This window comes from Hyperolius riggenbachi, chromosome 1 (assembly GCF_040937935.1).
Source record: "Hyperolius riggenbachi isolate aHypRig1 chromosome 1, aHypRig1.pri, whole genome shotgun sequence".
NCBI classification, from domain to species: domain Eukaryota; kingdom Metazoa; phylum Chordata; class Amphibia; order Anura; family Hyperoliidae; genus Hyperolius; species Hyperolius riggenbachi.
In genome coordinates this window covers 445,640,328-445,654,400 of record NC_090646.1, presented here as the reverse complement: position 1 = coordinate 445,654,400, position 14,073 = coordinate 445,640,328, and the positions used below count along the sequence as shown (strand labels likewise).

The 14,073-nt window shown below is 47.1% G+C and overlaps 1 protein-coding gene across 2 annotated transcripts in view; it reads right to left on the bottom strand.

Annotated features, from left to right (window-relative positions):
* SPPL3 (signal peptide peptidase like 3) overlaps window positions 1–11,384 on the bottom strand; it is a 97,117-nt gene extending 85,733 nt beyond the window's left edge. Inside the window, exon 1 of one of the 2 annotated variants that reach the window (XM_068238682.1) lies at window positions 11,119–11,384. In XM_068238682.1, the coding sequence (XP_068094783.1) occupies window positions 11,119–11,138 (20 nt within the window). In that variant the 5' untranslated portion in view covers window positions 11,139–11,384. Of the gene's footprint in view, window positions 1–11,115 lie in introns of both variants that reach the window. The other variant, XM_068238680.1, reaches the window with a different exon arrangement.
* Window positions 11,385–14,073: the final 2,689 nt, after the last annotated feature.

Here is a 14,073-nt window from a genome sequence, read left to right as displayed (position 1 = left end):
TGTATGTTTCAGGACGTATAATCTAATTCCTGCATTAAAAGCCGCCGTGTGCGCACGTGCATACACGTGACCGTGCACATGCACGGTCCTGTGAATGATTGTTGCAAATAGCAACAATCATTCAACAAAGTTAGGGTAGGGGGAAAAGTCAAAAGTAAAAAAAAAAAGTGACAGCCCGGATAAAATAAAAAGTGGTTTCTTTTTTTAATCCCTAGTTAATTTTTAACCCCAGCCTAGCCTACAAACCAATTACTAACGCCTGCAATACTTATACCTGTTTAGACACTATTAATGACTGCCACCTGTAGCAATCGGATGAAATTACTAGGGCAAGAGTGTGAGGCCCCAATGCTCTACAGATGTATCGCTCTGCCATTGCCTAGCGATGCATCTGTACAGCACTATGGCCCACGAACCGTCGCCCTAACGAACGCATCCGATCACCACAAACGCGCAGGCTGGGGATAATGGTCTGCCACATGCTCAACCACTAATAAAATATGGCATATGGGGTATCGTTTTCACTGGGAAGGGACAAAATTCATTTTTATGTGTTTTAAAACTATGGGATGTGTCATGTGAAAGCTGGCCATACAATAAATATGGCCTTATATCACGCAACTTGCCACCAAAAGCATACAAGATAGACGACAACAAATTTCAGGCCGAAATTGGTCACGTCTCGATCAGACCTGCAGGGAAATCTTGGCCAACGTGCTCAATTGGGTGTGCGGCGGTAACTGCGTGCAATATCGAAACAAGCGACAAACGCTGCAGAACCCTTGTGCTGTCCCCAGATATAAATGTGCCCCCTGCTTTTAACTTTTACCTGCCCACTGTGGTGTCCATCCCATCTTCCGATTCAGTATTTGTGACCCACCCATTGCCACTTTATAGCATGTGGTTCATGTGTGACGCCACGCAAAGGCCACAATTTATACGCTGGCAGCGAGTGGGGTGCAAATATGATAGCGGAAGCTGGATGGGCACCAAGGCAGGAGACAGCAGACAGGTAAAGTATAAATACAGGGGGCACATTTACATGGGGGGGGGGGGCCAATAGAGGCAGAGGATGCAGCACCACAAGGCAGATTTCCAAGAGGTTTCAAGCTGAAATCGACTAGGTGTGTGGGCAGCCAAAAGATCTCAGATCAACTTTGACCAGAGAGAGATCCATGTCTTGGTCGATTCTGCACATACATCTCTAGATGTATATATTGATTTTGACTGACAGGGATCGGGAACTACGGGCTGCCGACGCATTCTGTTGCAATGGGAGTGGGGGGGGGGGGGGGGAGGAAACAGAGCAGCGCAGACGTTACATTACATGGGTGGACGGGGTAAGTGGTGAGTACAAAGCTATCCCCTGTCACTTGGCAGGGCTGTGGAGTTAGAGAAAGTTTTGGGTACCTGGGAGTTGGTGGTTTCCAAAGTCAGAGCCAGCAGTTCGGCCCTGAAAGTCTTCCATTTTGGGGTGTTCTGCTCATGCATGGTCCAGAAACGTGCACCCGTCAATATACTCTCCTAGAATATCCTTTAAAAAAAAAAAGGATACCAGAGGCGAAAAATATAGGTGAAACGGGGGTAGCAGTCATGTATGGTGAGCCGTCCTGAGGATCACCGCCTCCCCCCGTTCTCCTTTCTCTGACCCTCCGATGCTGCCAATTGCCCCCCGCACCCTGTTCTGGGTCACCGAAGTCAGGCATCACTGCACCTGCAATGGCCAGGCTGCATGCATCTCACAGCGCACGACTGTGTCCGGGAGCGCTCTGCATAGTAGACATCACGATTATGGCATGCGCGTGCAGAGTGCTCCTGCCCTCAGTCGCGCACAACTATGCCAGCGCAGGCACAGTAATGTCCGACTCAGGACAATTAGCAGCATGGGAGGGGCAGAAAGGTGAACAAAGAAGCGTTGGACCTCAGAACAGCTCACTATACATGCCAGCTCAGCCCCAATGTTACAAAACAATTCCTTTCTGAAAAATATTCCTATCAAACTGCGCATCAATTTTCAATAGTACTGCGCAGGTGCATAACGCTCCCAGTGACGGGCTTATGCTGCCAGACGACGCATAAGCAGAACGCCCCAAAACCAAAAAGACTTTCAGGGCTAAATTGCTGAATGACTCAGTTTATTAAACTACCAACTCCAGGTACCCAAAAATTTTTCCAACTCCACAGCCCTGGAGTCAACTCTGCCAAGTGACAGCTGATAGCTTTGTATTCACCGCTTACCCTGCCCACCCATGTAATAATAATGGTAGTTTAGTTCAGATTTTTGCTTAGTGGTGCAATGGGATAAATCGATTGGTACACCCTGATCAATTTCTAATTAGAGAGTATTACGGTACTTTTACCTCACATATGGCTAACTTTATATACCAAGTTTCCAAATGAGAACAGGGCATGTCCAGTGTTCTCCCCAGGCTCTTTTAGCCGGGTGCTCCAACCGACTAGTTCTGGTGAGCACCCTGCTGTCATCAGCTCACCTCCTTTTCTGTAAGCAGAGTTGCACACAGAAGCACTGACCCTGCATTCTCAGCTCTACTTTTTTATGCCACCCAGCTACTATTTCATTCCACCCAGCTGTAAAAAATTTCTACGGAGCACACTGATGTCATTAATACTGCCAACATAGATTATTAAACTACTTTCTTAGAAGTCTTACCTGCTAAAGCTATACTTTAATGGCTACAGCTATGCCTTTTAAATGTTATGTTCTTGCACTTTTAAAGGGGAACTGAAGAGAGGTATACGGAGGCTGCCATGTTGATTTCCTTTTAAGCAATACCAGTTGCCTGGCAGGCCTGCTGATCCTCTGCCTCTAATACTATTAGCCATAGCCCCTGAACAAGCATGCAGCAGATCAGGTGTTTCAGACTTTAAAGTCGGATCTGACAAGACTAGCTGCATGCTTGTTTCTGGTGTTATTCAGATACTACTGCAGAGAAATAGACCAGCAGAGCTGCCAGGCAACTGGTATTGATTAAAAGGAAATATGGCAGCCTCCGTAAACCTCTCTCTTCAGTTCCCCTTTAACCCTCCTGGCGGTATAAAAAAATCCGCCAGGAGGCAGCGCAGCAGTTTTTTGGTTTTTTTATCATATCATGTAGCGAGCCCAGGGCTCGCTACATGATAGCCGCTGCTCAGCGGCATCCCCCCGCCCGCTACGATCGCCTTAGGCGATCTCCGATCAGGAAATCCCGTTCAAAGAACGGGATTTCCTGGAGGGCTTCCCCCGTCGGCATGGCGACGGGGCGAGATGATGTCACCAACGTCGGGACGTCATTGGGAGCCCCGAACCACCCCTCAGCGCTGCCTGGCACTGATTGGCCAGGCAGAGCACGGGGTTGGGGGGGGGGGGGGGGGTCACGTCGCGACGGATAGCGGCGATCGAGCGCGGGGCGGCGGCAATCGGTGTGCTGACGCAGCTAGCAAAGTGCTAGCTGCGTTCAGCAAAAAAAAAAAAAAAAATTAAACAAATCGGCCGAGCAGGGCCAGGGTTACCGCCAAGGAGGTTTAAGAAAGTCTGAAAAAAAATAAAATAAATAAAAACTAACACCTAAGGAGTCCTTTAGAGCTCTTCCCCATTCCTCCTCCGCCCCCCCCCCCCCCCCCTCACTTGCTCCCCATCAGCATTCTCCCACCAATGGGTCATGTATTCTGCTCTCTGCTGCTGCTGCAGAAGGCTTCAGCAGTCTTCGGGAGCCTGCATGCTCCCCAAGACGGACTGCACTGTACTATCACGCATGTGCAAGCTCACATTCTCGTGCATTCACGCATGCGCAGTATGGAGCGGCTTGTCTTCGGGAACACTGTCAAAAGTATGATATAATGAATTGTATGTGTAGCAAAGATAATTAATAGAACATTAGTAGCAAAGAAAAAAAGTCATTATTTTCAGTTATATAGCTTTTTTTTTTAAACATTGTGTCATTCTCTAATATTTGCAATTGACAAACACCATTTTAAAAACTTTAAAGGGAAGGTTCAGGGAGGGTGGGTAAAAAATAAAAATCAAATTCCACTTACCTGGGGCTTCCTCCAGCCCGTGGCAGGCAGGAGGTGCCCTCGCCGCCGCTCCGCAGGCTCCCGGTGGTCTCCGGTGGCGCGCCCGACCTGGCCAGGCCGGCTGCCAGGTCGGGCTCTTCTGCGCTCCAAGGCCCGGAACTTCTGCGTCCCACGCCGGCGCTCTGACGTCATCGGACGTCCTCCGGGCTCTACTGCGCATGCGCAGAACTACTGCGCATGCGCAGTAGAGCCCGGAGGACGTCCGATGACGTCAGAGCGCCGGCGTGGGACGCAGAAGTTCCGGGCCTTGGAGCGCAGAAGAGCCCGACCTGGCAGCCGGCCTGGCCAGGTCGGGCGCGCCACCGGAGACCACCGGGAGCCTGCGGAGCGGCGGCGAGGGCACCTCCTGCCTGCCACGGGCTGGAGGAAGCCCCAGGTAAGTGGAGTTTGATTTTTATTTTTTGCCCACTCTCCCTGAACCTTTCCTTTAAAGCAGAGCTAATAGTTTAATGACCATTAAACTAATGACCATTTGAACTTCCCTGTAGTCAAATTGTATCTGAAGTTGTCATTCACTGTTTCTTTGATGTAGAAGTGCTTCAGAAAATAGCACCGCTCTCTGACTAAATTAGTCAGAGAGCTCAGAGAAGCTTTTTTGCATAGATAACAAGTTAAGTTTCTTAACTCTTCCTGTACTGGAAACAATAGGAGACTCATATTTGCTACTAATGTTCTATTGCTTAGCTGTACTACACATACAATGTATTATATCATAACTTCAGATTCCCTTTAATTCTCACATTTGCATTGTGTGCCACCACAAGTCTTTGGCCATTTTGCATTGCTTTATGTACACATAATACATTAACAAGCCTAAATCTTTGTAAACAATTAATTTGAGCTGGCATGTTTGACTGTTATAGGATACTGGATTGGTAGTTTCTCTAGGAACAGTTCTGTGCACTCTAAAATACTATGCAACCTTACAAATGCAGAAAATTTTCAACACGGCAAAGAAATTAAAATAAAATGTATAGAAAAAAAAAAAAAAGTGTCTCAGCTGCCTCACCCTTCCCTTCAAACTGTATCCACCTAACACTGCTTTTTGAAGACATGACTAAGAGCTTGAAATTCACCTGAACTTAAGCTAATAAGAAAGGTCCACCTACAGCTTGACATCATTATCACATCAAAACAACAACAGCTTCATCATTCACATAAAAATCTCACACCCTGTGACACACAAGGGCTGGAACAAATTTTACAAATTCTACTGTTTTTAATGGGTAAACACACAGAACGGCAATTCCATACTGTTCAGTCTAGTATCACAACTAAAGTCAATAGCCTGAAATACATTTGACACTGCTATTACAGGCATGAGCTATCAAAATAAAAATCTGGCAAAGAGGAAATTTAAACAATTACTGTGATAAAAGTATGAATATTTACACTAGAACTAAAATTGCAACACACCATTTAAAGGTAAAAATAAAATAAAAAAACACCCACGTAGAGGGAAGCCTCTGGATAATTCAAAGACTTCCCAGATCCTCTTGCGCCCCACCATTCCCACACAAGGTGCCTCAAAACACATCTGACAAGAGCTTCTTGGATACATTATTGAGCGACGTGTGTGTGTGTGGTGTGTGTGGTGTGTGTGGTGTGTGTGTGGTGTGTGTGTGGTGTGTGTGTGTGGTGTGTGTGTGTGGTGTGTGTGTGTGGTGTGTGTGTGTGGTGTGTGTGTGTGGTGTGTGTGTGTGTGGTGTGTGTGTGTGGTGTGTGTGTGTGGTGTGTGTGTGTGGTGTGTGTGTGTGTGGTGTGTGTGTGTGTGGTGTGTGTGTGTGGTGTGTGTGTGTGGTGTGTGTGTGGTGTGTGTGTGGTGTGTGTGGTGTGTGTGGTGTGTGTGTGGTGTGTGTGTGGTGTGTGTGTGGTGTGTGTGTGGTGTGTGTGTGGTGTGTGTGTGGTGTGTGTGTGGTGTGTGTGTGTGGTGTGTGTGTGTGGTGTGTGTGTGTGGTGTGTGTGTGTGGTGTGTGTGTGTGGTGTGTGTGTGTGGTGTGTGTGTGGTGTGTGTGTGGTGTGTGTGTGGTGTGTGTGTGGTGTGTGTGTGGTGTGTGTGTGGTGTGTGTGTGGTGTGTGTGTGGTGTGTGTGTGGTGTGTGTGTGGTGTGTGTGGTGTGTGTGGTGTGTGTGTGTGGTGTGTGTGTGTGGTGTGTGTGTGTGGGGTGTGTGTGTGGTGTGTGTGTGGTGTGTGTGTGGTGTGTGTGTGGTGTGTGTGTGGTGTGTGTGTGGTGTGGTGTGGTGTGTGGTGTGTGTGTGGTGTGTGGTGTGGTGTGTGTGTGGTGTGTGTGGTGTGTGTGTGGTGTGTGTGTGTGTGTGTGGTGTGTGTGTGTGTGTGGTGTGTGTGTGTGTGTGTGGTGTGTGTGTGGTGTGTGTGGTGTGTGTGTGTGTGTGTGGTGTGTGTGTGGTGTGTGTGTGGTGTGTGTGTGGTGTGTGTGTGGTGTGTGTGTGGTGTGTGTGTGGTGTGTGTGTGTGGTGTGTGTGTGGTGTGTGTGTGGTGTGTGTGTGTGGTGTGTGTGTGTGTGGTGTGTGTGTGGTGTGTGTGTGTGTGTGGTGTGTGTGTGGTGTGTGGTGTGTGGGTCAGACCCAATCATACACACAAAGAAGAGCAAGGCTGTGAACAGGAAGAGCAGTGGTGGAATCGAGACTGATCTGGCAAGCCTCTGAAACATCCAGAGGTTGGTGTTTTGATTTTTTTTTTTTTTTTTTTTTAACTAAACAAGTTACTTACAAGTATTATTTGGGGGGCCACCAAAATGCATGCAGGATATGTATTCCCTCAATGGGAGTACATCAGCTGGCCACCAAGTGCACCACCGGTTTCCAGGAGCAGCTGACAGTGAATTCACCCCCTTCAGCCTCCCATTTGAAATAGTCCTTAAGCCTCGTACATGGTAGAGAAAGCGTATCCCAGATGATCGTTCTAGGCCAGCGGTGGCAAACCTATGACACATGTGCCAGAGGTGGAACTCCAAGCCCTCTATGTGAGCGCGCACACACACCGCTTGCCACCACTGCTATATTGGGGTTTGTTTTTTCATTATTAAATTACCCCCCCCCCCCCTTAGAAAACCCATAGTCTCATACAGCGCTGAGAGGCAGGCATGTGAAAATTGAGTATACTTTCAACTGCCACCTCACTGCGCATTGATCCCTTCCTCGTACGCACCTGACAACTTATAGTTCTGTCCGGGAACCACAGCAGAGAAAGAGGCACGCTTGAGTAATTGGTAATTTCTGCATTTCATAAGTGGGGGTAATTCCTGCATTTCATATGTGGGGATAATTTCAGTATTTTAAAAAAAGTGTCACAGTTCACTTGGCCTCTAAAGGTTTTGCCATCACTGTTCTAGGCTGAACAAGCATAGGTTTATACCACTGACCAACAACATTATTTAACAATAAAAGAACAACAAAAGCATTGCGTTTGTCTCACATAGCAGGATGATGCTTGCTTGATCGACAATGATCAATCAAAAAACGTTAAAGGCAACAAGGGCTGTGGAATCGGTACAAAAATCAGGGCTGTGGAGTTGGTACAAAAATCATCCGACTCAGACTATGAAACCACCGACTGACTCCAGGTACCCAAAATTGCGCCGAACCCTCAACTCCCGAGCCCTGAAGGCAACATAAGTAGTGTGTATGAGGCTTTGGGCTTGATATACGCAGGCAGATCTGTAGACAATCTTTTACGCAATCTTTACTTGTCAACCCTTGGGTGACATTGCAGGAACAAGGCCTTATAGACACATTGCTAACCTGCAGGCTAATTATGCTTTCTGCTACTATGCAGGGGGAGGGTGGGGGTGACAAAGTAAGGTGCACAAAATGAAGTCATGTGGTGGGTGGAGAGAGTGAGGAGAACAATGCACTCACTCAGCCAGTGCTCAGCTGAGTTGATCTTCCAGGCTTATAGCAGGCCAAGGCATCAAGGGACAAAGGTATTTATCAGAGTTTCATCTAGCATGTGCACACAGCTTTAAGGCAGCCATACACTGGTCGATGTGCCATCAGATCGACCAGCTGACAGATCCCTATCTGATCAGATAGGGATCGTATGGCTGCCTTTACTGCAAACAGATTGTGAATCGATTTCAGCCTGAAACCGATCACAATCTGTTCAGCTGCTCCTGCCGCCTGTCCCCCCCCCCGTATACATTACCTGATGCGGGCTCCCGGGCGTCTTCTCTGCATCTTCTCAGCGCTGCACCCGCTCCATCCCGGTGCTTCCTGTGTCACTCCGTGACCAGGAAGTTCAAATAGAGCGCCCTCTATTTGAACTTCCTGGGTCACTGCAGTGACCCAGGAAGCACCGGGATGGAGCGGGTGCAGCGCTGAGAAGATGCAGAGAAGACGCCCGGGAGCCCGCATCAGGTAATGTATTTTTCATCGGATCGGCCGCCGCTAGCGACGCGCACTTAACCGCGGGCGATCGAGGGTAATTTCCCGCACGGCGCGATCGACGGACCGATCCGATTTCGGGAGGAAATCGGATCGGCGGCGGCGTTTACCGCGAACGATTGGCAGCAGATTCGATCCCAGGATCGAATCTGCTGTCGAAACGGCCGGGAATCGGGCCAGTGTATGGCCACCTTTACTCATGCAAAAATGCAACAGTATACAATTGTGCACACCTGAACAATGGTGTATGTCTGAGCAGGCTTCTGGCCCAGTCAATATACATTGACTGTTCACACAGGCATACATCTGTACAACTGAAGCAATATTTACCAGTATGTCCAATTAAACAACTGATTTATAGTTCAGTTATGAGGACCAGTCTAAGGACGAACTTCCAGTTCAACAATCCAAGCATTTGATCATGAATGGGAAGCAACTACTGGTCTGTGTGCATTAGACCTTATGTTCACCTTTACAGAGAAGCAGTACAAGTCTTTTTCATAGTCTACAGTAAAGTTCTGTGATCAAATACCTCTTCAGTCATCTTCAAAGACGGGCGCATCCACACTGCACATGTGCAAGGTAGGGCCGAAGAGGTAGCAGGTCTAATAACTTCACTGGGGACAATGTATGCTATACAGTCTTCCCTCTACATAGACGTATGTAACTTTTTCTTGACCCACTTAAGGTTCGCTTAAAAGTAATCCTGAAGCGGGGGTTGGGGGGAGGCATAAAAGTTAAGTACTTTCTTCATTAGTGAGAAGCCTCTGGAGAGTCATGATGCTTTTCTGCCAAACAATACAGTGTTGGGACTCGCTATACCCATTTGATCTAGCAAGTCGAATAGGTGGCTTCTGGCCGGGAGCACGGCCAGAGAATAAGCGCATCCACACTGGTCATGCGCACGTATGGCCTTCAGGTGCCAGTAGAGGATGAACTTGTGCATGAAAGAGGAAAAACCACACGCACAAGTGCTTTCTTCTAATAGGCACATTCAGACCATACCCACCTATGCCCAATGCTGATGTGCTCATTTACAAACACCATTTCCAGCCAGAAGATTAAAAACAAAACAAAAAAACACACACACCAACCGGACCCAGCACCAGATTGGTGGTCTGGAGAAGGGGCTATCCAGATTCCAGATACTTCCCTTTAATGATGCAAGTATCTAACGTTTATATTGTTTCCAAATATCAATTGTTGTTACACTTCAGGATTTCTTATCTGCTGAGAGCGCACAGAAGTTACTCCCATTTATGGCCCAAGGAGGCAGGTGAAATACCTGCAAAACACGTTGTACTGTTTTTGAAGTATACAATAAAGTTATTGCCCGATACAAGACAATTTGAGTCTTCAATTGGCATGTACCGTAAGTCCGCCGTTGCCTCCCATTTTTAAACTGTTTTTAGTACATTTTAATCTTCCTGGCAGTTTGTTCCCTTTACTTGTTCAATATCAATTAGTATCACTCCACTCTTAGGGTACGTACAGACATACGATAACGATCGTTCTGAACGACGAACGATGTTAAAGGAGGTATCGGCCGATGATCGTTTGAAAAAAGGCTACTTTGAACATCGTTCGTGTACGAACGATCTTGGAACGAGCGTTATGTGCGCAACATAATGTATAAACTGATTTCAACCACAAGTGTCAAAAAGAACTGATTGAGCATGTGCAAAGCTTTGAGAACGATCGATCAACGACCGATCGTTGTACAGACATTACTTTTTGAACGACGGTCGTTGGAAAAGATCTGGCAGAATGGATCGTTCTTTACCAACGACATATCTCGTTGGTCGGTCGTTTTAATGATCGTTCTGCACTTTTTACGAACGATCGTCGGGCAATGCCGTCGGTAACGAGTGTTTTAAACGACTATAGTCGCATGCCTATAAGCACCCTTAGAAACAAATATTAAAAAAAAAAACACTTCCGACTATTCAACACCTCCTAGGCACTAAAATAATGCGCAGGGATGCCCCCCTATTGCTACTAAATACGTAGCAAAATATTTTTGCTAAATGCTCAACTTACCACAGTTAACAGGTTAGGCATACTGAGTATATATACAAATAAGTCCTAATTTATAACAGTAATCAGCCTTTCGTGAAAGTTAATTTCTGTTCCTCACTAAACAAAGAATTGCAGTGAGAGCAGCATTGTGGCCTGTGCATCCTTGCTGCAGCAGTGAATGGATGATGTCCTCTCTGCCCATACTATGCAGGGACACAATGGTGGAGCCTGGAAGCAGGTACCCGGCCGGGAGCTGTACCGGGACATGGGCATTCCATTCATGGCCACCCTTTGTTTACAAATACAACAAGGCGTCCCTTTCTAGGAAGGAGGCATCACCCGTATGCCCCGACCCAGCTAGCAGCTACAATCACCAGCACAACCATCACTGTACGGCGACAATAATACGCCACACGGGCCCACCACATCCGCCGGGGGTCACCACACAAGCCACCCCCGGAATCCGCAGCCGACACCACAACGACCTTCTGTGCATAGCCCGACCACCCCCATCTCTCCGCCACACATTCCCCTCCCTCCCCGGGGCCCTAACAAAGCTCTGCGGCCTCTCCGCCCACCACCCCGAGCACAAATCCCCTCCAACACCGGCCTCTCTCACCACGAATAGGTCTGCTCGGCCATGGCGACGGCTCCTCTGGGGGGGTCAGGGCTTGGGCCCAGCGTTTGTCAGCGGCGGCTCTGCGGCTTCACACAAAACATGGCGGCCAGAGCTCAGGCTGCAGCGGTGCGAGGATCCCGGAGAGGCAAGCCCATGGCAGACAGAGGACACACGGACGGCGGCTACCGAAATGCACTAGCGATGAGGCCGCGGCTGCGCGCTCGGGATAGACGAGCACGGTGCGCGCTCCCGAGACGCTGTAGAGAAGGCCGCGCAAGCGCGTTGAGAAAAGAACATATCACGTGGGAAGAGTAGGCGTGTGTACTTGGTGAACTCCTTCTCCACATTATGTCACACTGGCACAATGAATAAAAAAATAATGATTTGATATTTGATATTTTAAAGAGTAATGTTGCAGGGAGCGAGGTAAATAAAGATTAGCTTTGGAAGGTGTGGAAAAATGTTAGAATTTACTTTTTGTATTTCCCTTTGCATTCCTAGTGGACCCCAAGACCTTTAAGGCTACAATTTGTGAACTTTGGTGGTCTTGTGGAAGGTAGATAATACAGAATAGCAAAAAAATGACTCACGGGAGCCTATAGGCATACATGTCTGGGCACCTTAGACTTCTCCCTCCACGAACCTACAAACCCCCAACAAACTGCACCGCAAGTGTGCTGACTGGCCCAGTTGTCACTCCCTTATTTCCATCGCGCCTCATAGGTAGCTGCAGTTGCCACTTAGTATTAAGGCCCATACACACGGGGCACAACTGTCGCCACAAACACATGGCACGCGCACGTTGCGGCGACAGGTCCCCCGTGTTTATGAGGCGCACGCCACGAACCGTCGCCAGTCAGAGCTGTCGCCAGGCGATTAACATGGCCAATCGCCAGCAACAGCTGTCGCCGCAACTGTCGCTAGTCCACCACGCGTACTGCGTGTGTATGCGGACTAGCGACAGGAGGCAAAGAAGAGTGAATGGAGTATCTGGCCGGGGGATGCTCCCTTCACAGACAGCTTCCGCCGCATCTCTGCCTTTCTGGCGAGACGTGTGTATAGCTGTCTCTGCCAGGGAGCTGTCGCTCCCTGGTCTCTTGTCTCTATGCAACGGGGGACAGTTGTCCCCCATGTGTATGTACCATTAGGTAGCCAGAAATGCCCTCAATATTAAGTAACTAGAGGTAGTCCTGATTGACGGGAGATCTTAGCCTCAATTCACTAAGCTTTATCAAACCCTTTATCGAACGTTTGATAATTTACCTCATGAATAAAATCTAATTTAGATTTCACTAAGGTGTTATAGATTTATTGAACATTTTATTGAAAAAAAACATTTGATAAATCTATAACACCTTAGTGAATTCAAAATTAGATTTTACTCATGAGGTAAATTATCAAATGTTCGATAAAGTGTTTGATAAAGCTTAGTGAATTGAGGCCCTGCCCTTGTCTGCGGAATGCCGAGAGAAGAGTGGGTAACCTCTCAATTACACTCTCATTAGGACTCTGGATAGGGAGGGAGGCACTTGGGAAGGGGAGTGTGCCGCCTTTCCATCATCAGGCGCCTGTAGGCACGTGCCTATAGTGCCTTATGGTAAGGGCACGTTTACACTTACCACGTTACTTCGCCATACTCTGTTCTACCGCAGCTTGTTGCAATGGCCATTACAGTCAATGGAACATAACACACTGCCTGCAATGCGATGGAGGTGCTCCAGGTAAAGCAGAAGCTGCAGTGCGCCACCATGAAACTTCAGTGTTAATACTGGAAGTGCACCAGAAGTGCCATGTTATTTATTTTCTTGGGTCACACCATGGCTATAACGCGCGGTGCAACTTTTCGGCTGCGGTGCATAAGTTCCATATTGCACAGCACCATGTATAAAAGGACCCTGAAGGGCCATCAACTCTCTGTAATGGTGCCCATACATGGTACAATTAAAACGTTCGATTTTCCCATTTATTCAACTAAAACGGTCGAATTAAATGAAAATTGAAAATAATCTTTTTTTTTTTCGATCAAGAAAAACAAGATTATCCTGTTTTTTTTTTTCAATAAAAATCCAATCGGACTTGTTGGAAAAATCTTTATATTCAATCTAATGGAATAATCAAACTTAATTATCTAATTGAAAAAAAATGAAGAAATGGTACCATGTATGGGCACCATTAGGATAGGAAGTAAGGCTGATTATCCCAAATGGGGCACACAGCAATAAAAAAAAAAACCTAATCTCTTTCCATACTAATCAAAATATGTATTTTCTGACTTGGCTTGCCCTTATCATTCATTTTAGTTAATGAATTTGCATTTGCATTGTCAAAATGTACAACAGTCAAGTGGCTCTAAAACTAGCCGCACAATGGGTTTGATTCACAAAGCCATGATTACTCTTATCATGGTCGCACTAGCGTTTTGCGCACTATAATGCGCATAGTGGTTTTCGCGCGCAAATGCGTTTTTTTCCCCAAATCGGCAGTGTTTGCGCATGAAAATTTGTGATTGCGCGAAAACCGTTGCACGCGTTATCGCGCACGCAAAACGCTAGCTCGACCGTGATAAGAGTTATCATGGCTTTGTGAATCAAGCCCAATAGGTGTACAGACCATCTTTTAATAGATCCCTGTTTGTAGATGGTCAAAACTGTGCTTATGCACTAAATAATGACCATATTTTAATTATGAATATGAATTCAGAGATCATTTAAAGGACATTCGAGGTGACGTGACATAATGAGATAGACATGTGTATGTACTGTGCCAAGCACACAAATAACTATGCGGCGTTCCTTTTTTTTCTTTTTTTTTGCCTGAAAGAGTTAAACATTAGGTATGAAAGTGACAGTTTCTGTCCGGGTCGGGATTGGGTCAGCATAACACTCGCTGATGAGGAATTACAGCCATAAAACTTTTTCCTGGCAGTAAATGGCTTCTGAGAGCAGGAAAGAGATAAAA